General features: G+C 37.6%; 1 protein-coding gene across 2 annotated transcripts in view; it reads left to right on the top strand.

Moving 5' to 3' along the window:
- ADCY2 (adenylate cyclase 2) overlaps window positions 1-15754 on the top strand; it is a 201358-nt gene extending 185604 nt beyond the window's left edge. For both annotated transcript variants that reach the window (XM_088171170.1, XM_014872312.2), the window contains exons 20-25: window positions 2410-2568; window positions 6869-7015; window positions 8097-8204; window positions 10251-10365; window positions 14311-14435; window positions 14962-15754. In XM_088171170.1, the coding sequence (XP_088027296.1) occupies window positions 2410-2568; window positions 6869-7015; window positions 8097-8204; window positions 10251-10365; window positions 14311-14435; window positions 14962-15114 (807 nt within the window). In that variant the 3' untranslated portion in view covers window positions 15115-15754. The remainder of the gene's footprint in view (window positions 1-2409; window positions 2569-6868; window positions 7016-8096; window positions 8205-10250; window positions 10366-14310; window positions 14436-14961) is intronic.
- The last annotated feature ends 2420 nt before the right edge of the window (window positions 15755-18174 follow it).

Here is an 18174-nt window from a genome sequence, read left to right as displayed (position 1 = left end):
GCAAACAAACAAAAACACAAAAAAAAACCCAAAACAAAGCAAAAAAAACCCACAAAAAGACCACCACCACAATTCAAAATAAGTTAATAAGCTAGTGCTTTTTCTCTTTTTGAAAGATGATATGCTGACTTTTCTAATTTTAAAGCAAATTGTAGAACACATTCTGATTTTTCTTTCCTGATCTGTAAGTTCTCTTTGCACTTTTTTGGAGAAGACTCAGTTTAATTCAGTAAATTGTAAGGTAGTAAATAAATTATCTGCTTGATACTGTCTTTTAAAGAAGAAACATCTCTTTGAAAACCTCACTTAACTACCACGTTTGCTTTTCAATACAAAGTTGGTACAATGTATGAATATCTAATTTCAGCAGGCATCCATGTTACTTTTGTCAATTTATGCCAAGAATTTTGACATCCCAAAGTTTTATTGGATTTTTTCTGCATGAATACAGTTGGTGGCATTTGAATTTACCATCTATATATATTTATATTTATACAAATTGAAGTTCTTGGATGTATAAATATCTAACATATATATATAAGACTATATAAGACACTATAAAAAAATTACTTCATATATTTTGCATCATGTCGACAGTTCTGAAAAATCCCTATTCATGACCTCAAGCTTTATAGGACTTATAATTGCCATTTAATACAGGCACAATGACAAGGCAACAATAAAATCCTATTTCTGAATTCCTGCATAAATCTCTTCTCAGGTTCTCTGTACCTTTATGATTGTCTGTACAAATATTTAAATCTCTGCCCACTCTTCTTTTGCTTATAGCTTGCAAATATCCTTTAGTAACATGTAATTATTTAAAATATCCAGCGTGTGTTTATTTGACATTCAAAGTCCAGATTTCTGGGATGCAGTATGATCCATTCTAAGATGTCGAGACCCCTTTTACTTTCATAAGAATGTCACCTTTGAGTCAGAATAGCCAGAATATTTCTTTTGCAGTGCATTTGAGGTCTGCATTCTGTCCTAAGTAGTACAGGTACCAGCACAAAGAGAGTATGTTAACAATGATTTCATGGATGTTCTCTTTCAGTTTTGTAATTAAATATTTAGATAGTATCTGGCCCTTATTAACCAATTCAAAGGATACCTGAGTATATTTTTCTCCATGCGTATAAGTGGAGGAACCGTTTTCCTCTTACTGTTTTTTAATCCTGCAAGTATTTGGCAGATACAGTTTTTGCTTCATCGGTTTTTTCTTTCATTGCCTTTTAAAAGCTTGCCAAATCATTTTAATACCATCTAATTTCAACTTTGTACTCTTATCTTTGGCTGTGATCTCAGCAGAATACCTATGAATCATTTTGAGCTGTGACAGCCACTGTCCTGTCAGAAGGACTACTCTCATTTTTTATGTCAATGCTTACTGACTGCTAATAACAGCAGCTAGCACTTTTAAGTTTTTCTATTATAAGATTGCCATCATATTCATATTCTCCCGTTTAATAACATAGTCTTCACTGAGATTGTCTGGTGGCGTTAAACCATTAAGACTACGTTGAAATAGCTCTTGATTTTTATCAGGTCAAATGAGATAGGCCAGAGGAGGCTTTACGGTGCAAATAATGCCATAGAATTTATGACAATACATTGACAATATTGAAAAGAAGTCCAGTGAGCTCCACAAAAGTGCAGTTTTATTAATTTTTCACCATCTTTCTAGTGAAATTGGATCTCAAAACATACTGATACTCCAAGGATGTTACGTGTTTTCATATAGTTCCAGGTATTGTTGTTTAATAGTAGAAAGTTACTATAAAAGCTCTGGGGCCAAAAGAAAAACAGGATAAAGTATTACAGAAAAGAGTGTAAAAGCAAGCAAGCAACCAAAAAAACAAGTAACAAAACCAAACCTCAACTGAGTTGGCCCAACTGACTGGGCCATATTTGATAGTCTGATCATGATTTGATATACTGAATGTATATTATATCAATAGGCTGTTTTCTTTTCGCCAGGCTGGTTGCATGGCATAAATTCAAGTTAGTAAAAGTTAGGGTCTTCCTGAAATGCCCATTATTGTAAGTGAAATTCTGCATTTATAAAATACTATTAAGTTTCAAAACTATAAATTGTTTCCATTAGAGTGTTTGATTTCTGGAATGAATTTCTACTCAAGTCTGAGAATAGATAAATAAATCTTCCATTGTTTAAGGAACATTGCAACTTTTCTTATTTTCTCCTGGGCCTTTTTGTTGGATTTGATAAAATGCATGTCACAAAGTGTATGCTTGGGGTGTGACTTCTGTGGGACCTGGAATTATATTTGAGTAGCCAAATAATAGCTTTGTAGGGGGTGTGTACTGTGCTTATTTTGTCTCTTAAACCTGTATTCCAGCAGGACAAGATGCCTATTGTTTCTTTACTTCTGTGTCCTCTTGTAACAGAATGAATATTACTGTAGGTTAGACTTCCTGTGGAAGAACAAGTTCAAAAAGGAGCGGGAGGAGATTGAAACCATGGAGAATCTAAATCGGGTGCTTCTGGAGAATGTGCTTCCAGCCCACGTAGCTGAACACTTCTTGGCAAGAAACCTGAAGAATGAGGTCAGCTGTCTTTATATATCCTCTACTTTGTAAGAAAGCAGTGCACTCTTGAAATATCACTTAATGCTGTTTTGAACAGTAGGTCCTTATAGTGAAAATATAAATTTACAGTCACTTTCATTTCCCCTTTCCTTCCTGTAAGATTTGCTTTACAGCACTGAATGCACCATAATACCCCGACATAAAAAGGTGAGATTTTCCTAAGTGGCCATGCATTTTGCCTATTGAAGGATGGTAAAAATAGGTGAGGAGGAGGAAGAACAGAATGGTTGAATCAACATGGGTTTAATTTTAAATCACATGCATTCAGATACTTTTTACTCCATGATCAGAGTGGAGTTGCAACCAGGTTCTGAATTTTCTTCTGTTCACTGGAGAGCTTGTTTATTGGAGTGAAAATTAACCTTTTCCCTGAAACAGTGGGTATGTTAATTCTGGAAAGATGTTCTGAACACTGAATTACCTGTTTACTCACTGCTTAATGGACCTAATCCAGGCACCAGAAAAGTCACCCAAAAGATCCATCTTTACTTTGCTGGAAATTAGATCTGCTCTTAATATTCCTTTACAGTAATAATAAAGCAAAAAAAAAAAAATTATATATATATATAAATCCATTTAGAGAGAGTTACAGCTATAAAGATGTTAAGAGTTCGAATTACTTGTGCATGCCAAATAATTGTTTCAAAACTGACAAAAGAGGGCAGAGGGCAGATTTAGGGATTCATTTCTCCTGAGCTAAAAAGGACAACATCTTCCCTTTCACTGTAGTTTGTGTTAAGCAGTCCATATCAGGACTGCATTTCAATACTTTAGTATTCCCTGCAAATATTCATTTGGTAGCTAACGTCAAACAAAAATTGCTGTGGGGTTCCTTTGAATGCAGTGAAGATTTTGGCTGAAAGCCAAGTTGACTCAGCTCCAGTTCTCAGTTAAGGCATTAAACATAGAAAACCATCAGGAGATTGCTTTTTTGATTATGTGCTACTCCACCTCAGCTTCTCAGCAGAGCAACACCATCTGCTTACCTTTGTATTGGCTACTGGATTTGTCTTGCCATCCCTCAAGATTCTTAGGTTGGAATGAGTTTATTTCATTTAATGAAGCACAAAAATTGTAATGTGCTGAGCTCCTCAACTCATCATATCAGGTGGAGTAAAAATTACTTGACGTGATTTTAATGACATCCATTAAAAAAACAAAACAAAAACAAAAGCAAAACAAAAACCACAGCAAACTCAAGTTGTTCCTTGTTTTGTTTCTTTCAATAATTTTCAAAGGAAGGCCCTTTCAATTCTCTAAAAGTATTCAGGAATATAAGTATCTGTCATGTCTTTAGATTTGTTTAAATGTCAGCAAGGTATTGTATGTAGACATACCTAAAGATGTTAGGGCAGATTGGGCCTTTGTGTTCTCTGTGTGGATACCTAAGTCAACAGATACTACATTGAAATTTGTCCATATTTTCCTTAGCTGCAAACATTCAAGTTAGTATAATTTTACGTGTGTTTTTTTCTGTTTAAAACGGATTCTGAGATTAAGAAAATGGATGAATATTCTATTTCAAAATACTACTTCCCTTAGTATGTTATGCATGCAACTGTAGGAGAATGGAGAAAAGGGAAAATAAAGTGTGCTGCTGAAAAGCAGGCAGAAGAAATGAAAAGGGAAAGAGTGGATGAATGCTGAGAGCAGTGGGACTGTAGTTTCAAATGACCAACAAAGGTCTTTTTATAACAGGATATACGTTGACTAAAGCTAATACATCAAAAGCAAAGCTCTTTCAGAGCAAATCATAAAGGGTTTTTTTTGCTTTACCAGAACCTCTGGAGCTGGGTTTCTGCTTATAGTCTGCATGCTGGATACAAGACAGGTTATTTTCCAATTGAGAGAAAAGGTGAAATCTAAAATGAAAAGCAGGAAACAGGACCGGGATTAAATATATCTGCACCTGGCTTTTGCAGCTTTCTCCTTAATGATTTTATCCTTCAGATTCCCTATTAGTAAAAAGTACTTGGGAGCTCTTGTGCTGCAAGCTAACTGGCAAGCCCATCACTGAGCAAGTGGAGTTTGCTTTATTAGCTACAGGATGGAGCTAGCACCTTACTTAGAGCAAAAATTCTGCCCCAGAGAAACTGACCACCATACCCTTCCAAGAGATAGAATTGGACTGGTTTGCCTTCTCGATCTTCAGTGCCTGAAGGTGGTGAGGGGACAGTAAAAAGAACACACTTGCAGAATTTCAGATGTTATTAAAGAGGAAAAAGAACAGGATTGAATGCAAAAGATGAGATGATTTTATTTTTGTTAAAGTAAGAAAAGCTGTTGCTTCCTAGAATAGTATTGCATTTAATTTTCTGACTACACATTTTGGAGAGTACGATTCCAAGAGAAGAACTCTCAGGAAAATTAAGGCACTTGATTGTAACATCCATTATTATTATTATTATTATTATTATTATGATCAAAATAAACTATCAGGGGATGATTCTTTAAAATTCTCTGTAATGTATTGTGATAGTCACAATTAGAAAATTCATCTGGTTATAAATAGTGCTGCTTGTTGTTGTGTCCATGATGGTGCTATGTTTTTTGTGCATTAGTGCGGATGGATATTGCCCCAGTATTAGATAGGAAGGAGGACAAATGAGTTGCTATAATTGAAATGAAATTAGAGGGAAGGTGACCTGAGGAAATAGAAGTAAAGCCGAGTTAACCACACAATGTAGTCTCTGTACCTTGCTAAGGAACTACTCCCACCTGACCATCCAGGAGCCACTCTGGCAGTCGCACCTGCACCACCTGAGCTGGGACTGAATCCCCTTCACAGAGGGCAGCTCCAGTGAGCCAAAAGGTGCCCTGCTTGACTCGCCACACACCACACACTCACAGCCAGAACAGATTTCCTTACTGGCTGACCCTTGGGCTTCCCACAGCAGTCTCAGAAATCTGGATTTATCATGGTGCAACAAGAGAATAACAACTTGAGCTGTGAATCGCAACAATGTATTTCATTCCTACAGCACCCGGTCCTGGTGGAGCTTCAGCGAGGCTATGGGTATAGAATCCTTAGGAAACACAGGAGGCACAAAAATTTAGTAATAACTAAATTTAAAAATAACTTATCTCCTCCAGCTGCTTGTGTTCCTCCCTATCCATCACTATTTTCATGTTTGCTCAGAAACCTCCCTCACACCTGTGATGAGATGAAGCAGCAATTTTCCCACAGTTCTGTTATTTTTTAGTTGTACATCAGCAGTAAAGATCCACCATGTCTGTGCATATCTGTGTACAGGCACACCACATTCTTCTGAAATGACACACTGACTGTCAAATTGAAAAACCCAAACTTTGCTAAGTAAAGAGGGAAATAATATCTTATGCTTCTTGAACTCACAGAATAAATCCTTTCCATTCGAGTATTGAAATCCCTTTTTACTCAAATAACAGCTTGAAGGTTACATTAAAGTTGATAACAGCCTCTTTTATTGCTGTGTCTACCTTTGTGTATAGATACTATTTCTTTTTTAAGTATTGGTTTAATAAATTTTTTTTCTGTCTTTTTTTGGGGATGCCAATTTGTCCTGAAAGAAGAGATAGTCTAATGTTCAAGGGCAGTGGAGAGGAAACTGAAGGGGGTGGTGGCAAGTGATCCATTTTAGCACCAGAATCTTTCTGTGGAGGAGAAATGCTCTCATTTCAGTGGTCACAGAATGCAGTGCAGACTCTGCCATAAGTAAATTTTTCAGGTGACTTCTTTCTTTTTGCCCCAGCTCTTTATCGTGCAAAAGAAATGATAATTATTTTGTCCTCTTAGGCATACTGTCATTTTAGGTTAGGAACTATCAATCAGGGTCATACTGCATTTTGCATTTGTAGTACATTGAGTTTGTGATTTTGGTTCAGTTCTTTAGTTAGTACAATAACAAACAGTTAATAATAAATTAGATATTGTTTCACAAAATACATTTTCAGTCATGCAAGCCAGACTAAATTCTCTTCATAAGAAATCTCAGAGACTTAGTGCGCATTTCGTTTGCACTGAGTTTATGTTCAGGAAGAAAAAAATCATTACAATATTTTCAGCTTTAAATGTTAAGTCTCTTTTATGAAAAGGTTTATACATTGTTTAAAATTATTAAATGAAACTAAATGCAAAAAGACATCCAACCTCCATCTTCAGGCATTCCACCTATTGCAGCACATTTGGTTTTAGCTCCTGGACACTGCATGTTAATAAGGAAACTTATTTACAGCTGGATATGATTTTTTTTTCTTTATTCTGTTTTCTTTTGGACAGGATCTGTATCACCAGTCATATGACTGTGTCTGTGTCATGTTTGCCTCTGTTCCGGATTTCAAGGAATTTTACACAGAATCTGATGTAAATAAGGAAGGGTTGGAATGTCTCAGGCTGCTAAATGAGATCATTGCAGACTTCGATGATGTATGTACCTACAACAGTGATTGACATGGTTTCAATCTTACTAACTTTTATACAACAGTCAGAAAACATACTTGAAGGGGAGAGTGGAAGAGCTGTCAGAAAATACAGGGATTATTACAGGAGAGAAGATTTATGTGGGATAAATCAGATATTGGTCTGACATCATGTTCAATTGCTTTTGATTTGCTATAATGAGAATCCTATGTGTATGATTTTTTCCCTTTAGCTGAAGCTCTTGAGGCAGTTACATTACATGCCATGTATTAACCACAGGTTCTAAATACAAATGTCTAAAGTCAGGTATAACTTTATGTTATACCTGATCTGTAGGTATAATTTGATACACAAGCAAATCAAAGGATTGTAAAAGTTTTAATATTCCATTCTCTGAAGTCAGAAGCAAGTATAGAGTATGACTACAGATGGGCTGGGAAAGGGCATCTATAAAGGCCTCACTGAGAACAGTATTTCTCCATAAGGAAATAATTAGTGATGAAGATACTAGTAAAAGATATAAAAATCGTGTCATGACTCAGTCTGGATTTGTGGATCTGCAGCTATAGAGGGTATTTTAGCAACAAACCCATTTGGAGAGCACTGGGTGTCTAATGTTCAAAACAAACTGGGATATATGAAATAAAATCCTTGGATTTTAGTCCAATTGACATGGACTATTCTACTGGCATTAAATAGATCCTTACTTTCAGAAAGCTGCCTAAAGCTTAACTGTTGGCTGGCATGGTGATCCAGTTCCAATATCACATGAGTGCAAAATCTACTGACTTTTAAAAGTTGTATGTAAAATAAGATGGAATTTATTCTCACTACTATAAATTTCATCCCTTTAATAGTAAAAAGGTATTTTAGAAGACGGAAATTCTCTTGCCTTGGAGTTCTGTAACCATTGTTTTATCCATCCTTAAGTCCTTCATCCTATATATATATATATCATATATATCATATATATTTGTGAAGCCATTTGAGGTCCATACAGAAATGGTTCTAAGACTTGATTCTCTGATTGGTGTTAGAGTAACAGGACTGCTGATCTGAATAATGAATGATTGTCCTTGTTTTACAGTTATTATCAAAGCCAAAATTCAGTGGAGTTGAAAAAATAAAGACCATTGGAAGCACTTACATGGCAGCTACAGGACTGAGTGCTACACCCAACCAAGAACAGTGTCAGGTACAGGAAAACGTTTCAGCTTTATAAAAAGCATATTCAAATGAAGGCTAATTTTTTTTTTTTTTTTCATTAAGCTGCAGGTTATGTATAGTAATGTGGCCTAGTTTTTTCTTATTAGCATAGATTGTATTGTACTGGACAAGTACATACTTTAGTAGTCTCTGCGAATTTTTGTACATGTTGCAGTTTGAAGATGCCACCTCTATATTTGCTAAAACAGGCCTTCTACTCTAAATACAGTACAGCATTTTATTCCTATGTGATGCATCAGGACTGGATTTACAGAGCATGCAATAGATTGCAAGAATTAATGTTTTCTACTGTGAGCTGGGAGGGATGACTTGCCTTACTGACTACACATTTACAGAACCCTCAGACTCAGCATTGAGAATATGTTCCTTTGTTTCTAGTATACTTAATATGGTAGGATTAGGAACTGCAGTCAGTGGAAATCCAGTTCAGAGAAGCAATTCATGACTTATTCAAAAGCCTTGCTTTTGCCATGATCTTTAGAGTACTACAGGTTACAGACAGAGAGACAGCAATTAAGAATCAACACAGTCTGCTAAGGATTAATGTGCTCTTGCCAAACTCATGTTCCTTCTAAACAGAAGCAATTACCACATGAACTATAGACCCTAAGGATCCTGAGGACAAAGAATTATTTTAAATTAGCTCTGACATTTAATACAGGGAGGTGAAGGGGATGAAGAAAATGCAGAACTGCAGCCTGAAGATGTAAAGACATAAAGAGCTCTCAATCACAACTAAAACTAGTGCATGCCGAGGAAGAAATTTATCCTTTGAGTTATTTCCACAATCGAGATCTACAGTTTAGCATTCCTTTGGTGATTTAGTTCACATTCTCAAAAGAAATCCACCAGAACTCAGCAGCCTTCATTCCAGATTCCCAAAGATGAACAGATCTTGCAGTACCTAGTGTAGCAGTGACTGACTGCTAGACATACTGCTGGGTACCACCCCCAGCTTAAAACAAGCATCCAAGGAAGACTAAGTGCCTAAGGAAGGGGTCTGAATATATCAGCTGAACAGGAAACCATCTGTTTTAGCTAGGAGTGAACTCCAAAGGAAACAGGCTTCACTTATCTAAACAGCTGCTCCTGCAAGCACCACTACTGTCCCACCCTAGGCTGATGCACACACTCCATGAATCATCTCTGAAGTTGTCATCTGTCCATCTCTTCTGCCCCTTTATCCCAAGAAACACAGGAGATTCAGTAATTTCTCATAGAGATCGATGAGTCCATGTCTTATGAAATCATTCATCAGGATCCTAGCTTGGGCTGTGGGACACCAAAATCAATTTTCTCCTCAGCTTGAAAGGACTCAAAAACAGCACTTAAAATCAGGTTACTTGGTTATGTATGAGGAGAGATTAAGTCTACAGCCTTGATAAATGGTATAAGCTCTGTAAATAATAGGGAAGAGGGGGGTTGCCCTCTTCCTCTTGTGTTTCAGTCATTTTCAGGTCTGTTAAACGTTCTCAGAGGTACTTGCTTATCTGAAAGTTGAGATCAGTGGAAGAATTCTTAAAATTGTGAATCTCACTGGATCTTAAGCATTTTATAAGGGTTCTGAGCTGTGGAACAGTGAGAGGGAAGAATCTCTATGGGGCTGTCCACAAGCATTATTTATTATGAAAGGGAATACAATAGAAGCAGACACTTAAGAGAAAATTAATTAACAAATTCTAGGTACACCTAGATGTTGAGTGCCTGCGGGATTAGATAGCAACTAATCAGTCATTTGATAATCAAAATTTTAGATTAGGCATGGTTTGGATCTATCACCTCTAGACTGTCTGGTTGCACACAAGTGAATCCAGTGTCTTGGCCATTGTTTGATCTAACTGATGCTGGACAGGGTACCACCTTCTACAGTATTTCTCTGCATCTGCCTGCTGACCCTAGGACATTTCTAAGGGATTAAGTGTCTTCAAGCGTTCAGTGTATTCTGGTTGTATTGCCACAGCAACCAAGGCTCACAAGAATGATTTTACACTGTTTATTTATCTTTTGAATTCAGGAACCTGAACGACAGTATATGCACATAGGAACCATGGTGGAGTTTGCATTTGCCTTGGTGGCAAAACTGGACGTCATAAATAAGCATTCATTCAATGACTTCAAGTTACGAGTAGGTGAGTATCACAGGATTCTTAGGAGAATATCACGGACAAGAGGGAGAATTCAGTGTGAAGTACCAGCTGATTAAAGTAGTAGTAGAACTGACCAAAATGGCCACGATAGTAAACAGCACCATCTTTACCCTGCTTAAAAGCAGCCCACATGGTATTGCCCATCAAGCCCTAGAGTGTTTCAAGGCAAGACTTAGAGAAAGGCAGTATTCCTATTTAAAGAATAGTTGAAAAAAAATGGGTTCACATTGCTTTGAATGGTTTTATGGTAACTGCAAAAATTACTGCAAAGGTTATAAGCCTTAAATTTTTTTAAGTTTACAAATACCAAAAGAATACACAAGAAAACTCTAGACAGGGCTTTGCCAAACTATATAAATGGTTTTTCAGAGGACAAGAGCTCTAAGGGGCCAATGAGGCTGGAGTTTGAAATATTTTACATGTACTAAATTCAGCAAGCACACAGAAATGCACTCTTTCCTTTGCAGTGTCAGACAAGGGAGAGTATTTGTCTTTGTTATTCAGATAAGAGCAAAGATGACTAGTTATTTATCTTGGAAAGAGGTATTCCTTATGCTTCAGTTTCTGATTGCTTCTTCTTATCCATCCTGGTATTTTTTAAAAGAAATAGACAGCTGCAGTAAGCAATAGAAAGAATGATGAAATAAATGAATTCAGAGCTGGTCAAGAACCATATGTTCCAAAATGTTTATTTCCTGATAGCAGTACACAGCAGCTTCACAATGCAATATGTAACGTGGAAAGTGTGAAATGAAAACAGTAAACAAATATTGAAAACCCATAAATTCTGTAAATGTGTCAGAAGTATTTGATTTCCAACAGTTATTCCCCTGTCTTGTCTTTTTCTTGCTGTATCGCTTGCTTTTCCTTTCAGCTGCTCCTCTCAAGTCTATTTCACAGTGCCACCCACTGGCAAAACTTGCTGTCTTCTGACTGAAACGAGCTTCTTAGGGCACTCCTTTGCCAGTATGTTTTGTATTCCTTGCTAGAGCTAAAAATGACAAAGCAAATCAGAAGTATGCTTCCCTCTCAGAGTGTTACAGAACTTGATGGTTCTTGCCATAGCTGACATTGCACATACTTGCAAACACAATTTATGTCAGCAGCTTCAGTACAGACACAGAGCTGCTGGGTGCTGGGGCTACGTCTGCAAACTGCTTAAAGCAGTACTGAGTCCTTTCAAGTGAGGACCATGAAGCAAAACAAAAGGCTCACTTTGGATTTTTACTAATCTTGCTAAAGATTGCAGAGAACTCAGACTCCTTTGCTTCATGAAATGAAAAAATGTTTTAATTTTAAAAAGAAACACAGGCCCCAAGGTGGTATTTGTGCCACCATAATCCAACATAGGCACCACTGAGATCTTTGTTTTCACATCACTTCTCCATTTCCTAACACCTGATGATGAAAGCCTCTGATATCCATACTAATAATAGCCACAGAAACATTTTAACAACTTCTGACCTAGTCTCCGCTGCAAGGACTTGTACCCAAACTGCCTTTTGTAAAAGCCTCCCTTGGCCATCATCTAAGTCTGAAATCTTTGCAACTCATTAGAGTAGAGGTCTCAGCTTTTATGATCATCTGTGTGTGCCTGCAATGCTAGTGTAGGTAGTGTAGTAGGAGGTACACACTGCTCTGATCTGGTCAGGCAAGGGAGAGGAGCATCTAGATGATATTTTAGGCATTCCTCCCCTTCTGCAAGTTGAGGTGCTTGATTTACGAGACAAGCTCAGATATGTTTCTGCAGCAGGTTTTGCACAGGTATTGCTTTCTTTCAGAAGAGAGGCTGGTGTGTTGTTTTTCATATAACTTCATAATTGGAACATTTGTGTTGTAGGTGACTTAATTGGTTCCTGGTTTTGGATGAGGCTAGACCATGAGCCCAGGCTATAGGATACTTCAGAATGAGATATTCTCCGTCGTTCCTGATGGGCTGTGTTGCATTTCATGGAATTATTAAATATTACTTTGGATATGAGAGAAAGAGATAGATGATATCACCCTCTGTTAGAGCATTCACCTGTAATGAGATCCACCTGTACTCTTCCAGCCTTGCCCCAACAAACATTCATGTGTGTCATGCTAAGAAGACTCACACTCACAGCAGGAATGACATAGAGCAGCATATCCCACAATGCTTGGGGGGAAGAACACATTCCTAAATATACTGGTAGAAGTTTCCTCAAAGGAGGAGGGATCTGAAGGTGACTTCCGAGCCCCTGAGGTATTTCTCAAACTATCAACAGTGGTGGTTCAGGAAGGAGGTAAAGAATAAAAGTCCCTTCCTGCCCATTGTATTTTGTAGAGAAGTCCGACTGCACTGCCCCAGTTTCTGGACCATGGCCACACACATCTCTTCAATACTTCCTGCCGGCCAGATTGGGCTGCCCAGCAGATGGCTTTTGTGGATTCCAGTCTTAGTTCCCTAGTGTTTTCTACAAGTTGTATGTCATGAAGTTGAAGAACCCATCCATTACTCAGTTGTTAATGCAAAGTACTGCAAGGCTTTGCGATTGAACTCCAAGCACTTAGATAAATATGTATCAGGTTCCATTTGTTATCATGTACTGTTTGCATATTTTCCCAATTTAACTTCTACAGTCACGTTTTCCAGGATTTCCAAGTGGGCTGATAGTGTGGTTGCTAGTCCGCACTGCCATATTACATACTAGATGAGCCAGCTCTGAGATCCCTCTCCATCCTACAATCACACTTTCATTTTACTGCATGGATACATTCCTAATGATGGTTTCTGTAGAGGAATAAGCAGAAATCAGTTATGATTCATTTTACCTCCTGATTTCTTTCCCTACTAGCAGAGTACAACTCACTCCCTTTAGAGACATAACATAGGTTAGAAACTGACTGCAAGATAAAAAAATGCACAAGTCTAATGAGGGACTATATTGTTCTACCATATTGTTCTACTCTGTGCTTAATCAAATCCTTTGAATGCATATATTTATATTGCAGATCTTTAGGACTATTCTATGGTCAATCCAGCCTTCAGAACAAGGCTTCAAATCCTTTCAGCTCATTCGCTTTAGTTTATTCATTTAAGAAACAAAGAATACTATAAGAGTAACTTGATTAAGCCATCAGCTGTTGCAGAGGAGAGGCCCTTTTCACTAAGAAAAAATTAAAATAAATTCTTGTATATCTATTTTCTCAGAAGCTGCTGCTCACCCACAGTGTGGTTCTCATGCTATATAATAAAGGCAGCAGCAGGTTATTAGGATGCCAGTGGTTGAAAATAGCAAGTTATTCAGGATGGAAGGGAGCTGTAAAACTAAAATTAGATGAACTAACTTTTGGCATTTTTATAACTAACATTCTCCTGCCATAATGGTTGATAAAACAATGGTGAATGACTGTTTGCTGCCATACTCACTATTCAGCAAGGGCCAAATGCTGTGTTCATTGACATGCTATATCCCAGATGCACTGTGTGTACTTGTTTGGTGGACCTTCACAGAATCAGTTAAGTTGGAAAAGACCTCTGAGATCATCAAGTCTGTCCTATGATTGTATACATCTGCATGTCAACTAGACCATGGAACCAAATGCCACGTCTAGTCTTTTCTTAAACACCTCCAGGGACAATAACTCCACCACCTCCCTGGGCAGCCCATTCCAATGTCTAATCACCCCTGAATGTGAAGCAATTCCTAAATCTCTCCTGGCACAGCTTGAGACTGTCCTCTTATCCTGTCACTGTTTGGGAGAAGAGACCAAACCCCACCTGGCTACAGCCTCCTTTCAGATAGCTGTAGGGAGTGATAAAGTTTCCCCTGAGCCTCATTTTCCCAAGGCTAAACAACCTCAGCTATGTCAGAAGCTCCTCATAGGACTTGTGCTCCAGGGCCTTCATCAGGTTTGTTGCTTTACTCTTCATTGCTAACATTAACTTCTGATGCTTTCCAGGAATAAACCATGGACCTGTAATAGCTGGAGTAATTGGAGCTCAAAAACCACAATATGATATATGGGGCAATACAGTAAATGTGGCCAGCAGGATGGACAGCACTGGTGTCTTAGATAAAATACAGGTAAGCCTTGATTTTGTGCTAGTGGGCTTTCACCTAAAATGGCAGAATGGCCTAAAGTTTGGTTCACTGACAATTATGTGAGAAGCTGGCAACAGCAGCTCTGAAAGGGGATGCTAACCATCACCTTACCATCACTTTGTTTACACAGCCTTAGTAGTTATAGAAAGATGGGAAAGCTTGGTCTACTCAAGTGCAAATAAGCTCCTGAAATTGAGGAAAGTGCTATGTGAGGAAGACTATTATCCCTAGTTCCATGTATCTATCCACAAGCTCTCTGATGGCAACCCTGGGTACAGATGTGATTACACCAAATTTGATACTTGATGTAAGTGATTAGAATGGGCATCCAGCAACAGGCTGCTTGAAAGCTTAGGTGTTCAAACCTCACCTGAGACCCTTAAAGGCCTTATGAGCCTTACAGCAAACCCCTTACAAATGAACAGAACATTATGTTATCTTCACACTCTGGAGGAAGATTCTGCCCTGCTTTTTTATCAACACTGGCTGTATTACTGTATTGTTGCAGGTTACAGAGGAGACAAACAACGTCCTGCAAACACTGGGGTACATGAGCACCTGCAGAGGAATAATAAATGTAAAAGGAAAAGGAGAATTGAAGACATACTTTGTACATACAGAAATGACAAGATCCCTTTCACAAGGGAATGTGGCATCTTGAAGATACTTGTATGTGTCATCAATACCATATTTTCAGGAAAGTATCACGCACTTTTTAACTACATTTTGGCCCTTAACATGCGTGCTATTTTCTGGTATGTGGCACTTATTTTAATATGGCTGCAGAATAGTCCCATGAGCCATCATTTTGCACCTTGATATTTCTATGTTCAAGGACAGTTGTGATGTAAGCTATAGGACTGGAAGATTGTACTGCTACTTGCACTGTTATTCAAAGACAAGAAAAGAAGGAATAGGAATCAAAAGGAGGTATCGCATCCCGAAAGGACTAAAGAGAAGTGTTAGTGACAAATGCGGGGAAAAAAGGCAATAAAGCTAGGGGTGCATACTATTTTCTGATGCATGGTGTTTTCTGGAAAATACAGTCGCTCCCCAATAGCATCCACTAATCTGGTATTAAAGTATACAGTATTGTAAATAAGTTTACTCTGTCCACACAATTTGGATGTGATCACCAGTTACATCTCATAGCCAGGGACACGTTGGGTGGCTTGCTGGCATTCTTTCTGAAGAGAGAACTAACAATGCTGGAATAGTTTTGTACAAACGTGTCAAAATGTTTTGAAGCTATTGTCTTTTGTAAGGTTAATTCATTAAAAGTTTATATGTACTTTGCCTTACTGTTGCTGTCTCTTAGTTTTGCTTCCTACCTTGGCTTCTGTCACTCTAAAGCTGCGTGTTTTCTGCTGCTGCCACTGCTTTTTATTCAGTAGTTAGATGTTGAGGCAGGCTATGGCCAGCTATCTCAACAGGCTTGGTCAATAATATCTGCTAGACTTGCCATTGCCTTTCAGAAACTAAATCACCTCTACTGTCTTCAGTCATGGGTGGCATCCTAGGCACTTTGCAGTCACTTACGACCTAGGTGGTACAGAAGACTGACCTCAAATCCATAAACATATGCAAAGTGAGGGATACTGAAAACAGTAGTAATGCTGCTACTTAACTGGCCCGCAGTGCTTTAACAGTAACAAGGAGAAGCTGTACAAGAGAAGAAAAAGTTCTGTTTCGCACTTTGACAATCTCTTTTGCCCTTGCATGCCTCTCACTTAACCTTCACAACGCTGGATTTTGTGGGATATTAAAAGTAATAATCTCATTTATCATTTAAAGTAATAATCTCATTTATACTCACTGGGACATGAGTATAAGTAAAATGCTATTTTGTGGATATTTGAGATTAATTTAAATCCCTTTGAATTAAAAAGTATCACACTGCAGAGTTTCATAGATGAGCCAGGTCAAAGACAGTAAAAGTAGGTAACTTTACTATCTATGCTCCTTTGAAGCATAGATAGTAACAATTAAGTTTTGCGTTGTTGTAATAAATTCTTTTAGTCATAGCATCCCAACAAGAAAATAACACTATTTACAAAATAGCATATAATTACAAGATTTTTTCTGAGTGATATGATATGAATATGGAAGTCAACTTATGCACTATTACCTCTGACATGTTATTGAAATGTAAAAAGTATTCAGACTGCTCATTCATGAAATATACACATACCATTGGTATTCTTTCTGAAGTTCTCAAAATTGTGGGTCACAAGTACATGGCATCAGTCCAGTCTCACTGAATGTGGCACAGTTTACTCACAGCAACCATCTGCCCACCAGTGAATTGGAATGACAGTAGATTTCAAAGTGCCTAATTTGCTGTAAAACAGACAATCTGAATTTTCATCCCCTTAAGTAAGTCTAAAAGCAAAATGTAAGTTATTTCACTTATGTTTGACATAACACAGATTTTCATCCAGTCCTGGAGACTTTTAAACAGTAATTTTCAAGACAGGTGCTCAGTCTAATAAAATCTCATGAAAAAAAAATTTTGTTGTCTTTATGTTTTCTTCCTTTTAATTAATAAGTTAAAATAAATGTTTTCCAGTGGAATTAAAGACTTTCCAAATAGCTCACATGGCCGCAAAACCAATGTCCCAGTCATTGGCTATCTGTCAGTTAGTAAGGTCACTTAAGACTTCTCCGAAATCCCTCCTCACCACTTACTATAAATTTGTCCTGGGAACACTGGAATAAGTTATTGATCTCCTTCTTAGACTATGAATGTACTCTGGGCCTTTAAAATCCCTGTGGTATTACCACAGGTCAATGCGATAATTTCTTACTGCAGATGAAAACCCTTATGTAAAGTTGATTCTATTATATTGTCATGTATTGTATGTGCAGCTTTCAGGTATAACCTGTGCATTCAGGATTTTGCTTTCATTTGTATTCTTGCACATCATTAACAAACCTTGTACCTAACTCCTTAGACATATTTCTGTATTTTTATAAAAGTTAAACAATATTATTTCTGTAAGCTATGAAATGTTAAAACATCTGAATGGTGGGGAGCTGACTAGTCCAATGAAATATAAAGAAAGGTGTATATGTGTCCTCCAAGAGCATGTTGAAAATGCCCATGTTCAAAGCATTCATATTTCACCAGTGTTCTTCTCTCATTTTGTAATTGCTTTTAGATTCTTGCAGCCAAATACTGCTAAAGAACAAGAAAGTGGACAAAAGATACACATATCTTTGCCCAGACAAAGAAAGGTGCCTACCATCCTCTCTAGCCTTCAGTTGCTGAGCATTACTATCTTTCTAGTGCTGAGAAGCTATTTGTATTTAATAAATACCTCTTGTCTTCCAATGCATTTTACTTCTACTGTTTATACTGGTTTCTTTTTTTCTTTGTCTGGATTCACTTATGAAAAGAACTTTATTTCCTCCTCCTGAAGCAATTTCAGTCTCGGTAACTGGATATAACACTACTCATGTATCAGCCCTTAACCTGAAAAATTTTATGATAATGATATAAATCAGTATTTGACATTCCTTATATTCCACATCACAGAAAGAGTCATCAAGTTCTACAACTTTCATGTTGGTGACATAGTTCAGAGCTTGTTAGTGAACCACAGAGTGGGACTTCCTAAAGTACAATGCAAACGCATTTCATACTGTGAGGCAGCAGCCAAAAGATCAATGATGTGATTCACTGTGGTCTGGGAAAAAGGGAATCAAATGGGAACACCTA

Source organism: Sturnus vulgaris, chromosome 1 (assembly GCF_052056855.1).
Source record: "Sturnus vulgaris isolate bStuVul1 chromosome 1, bStuVul1.hap1, whole genome shotgun sequence".
NCBI classification, from domain to species: domain Eukaryota; kingdom Metazoa; phylum Chordata; class Aves; order Passeriformes; family Sturnidae; genus Sturnus; species Sturnus vulgaris.
Note: the sequence above shows the minus strand (reverse complement) of the source record. Positions and strands in the feature narration are given on the sequence as shown.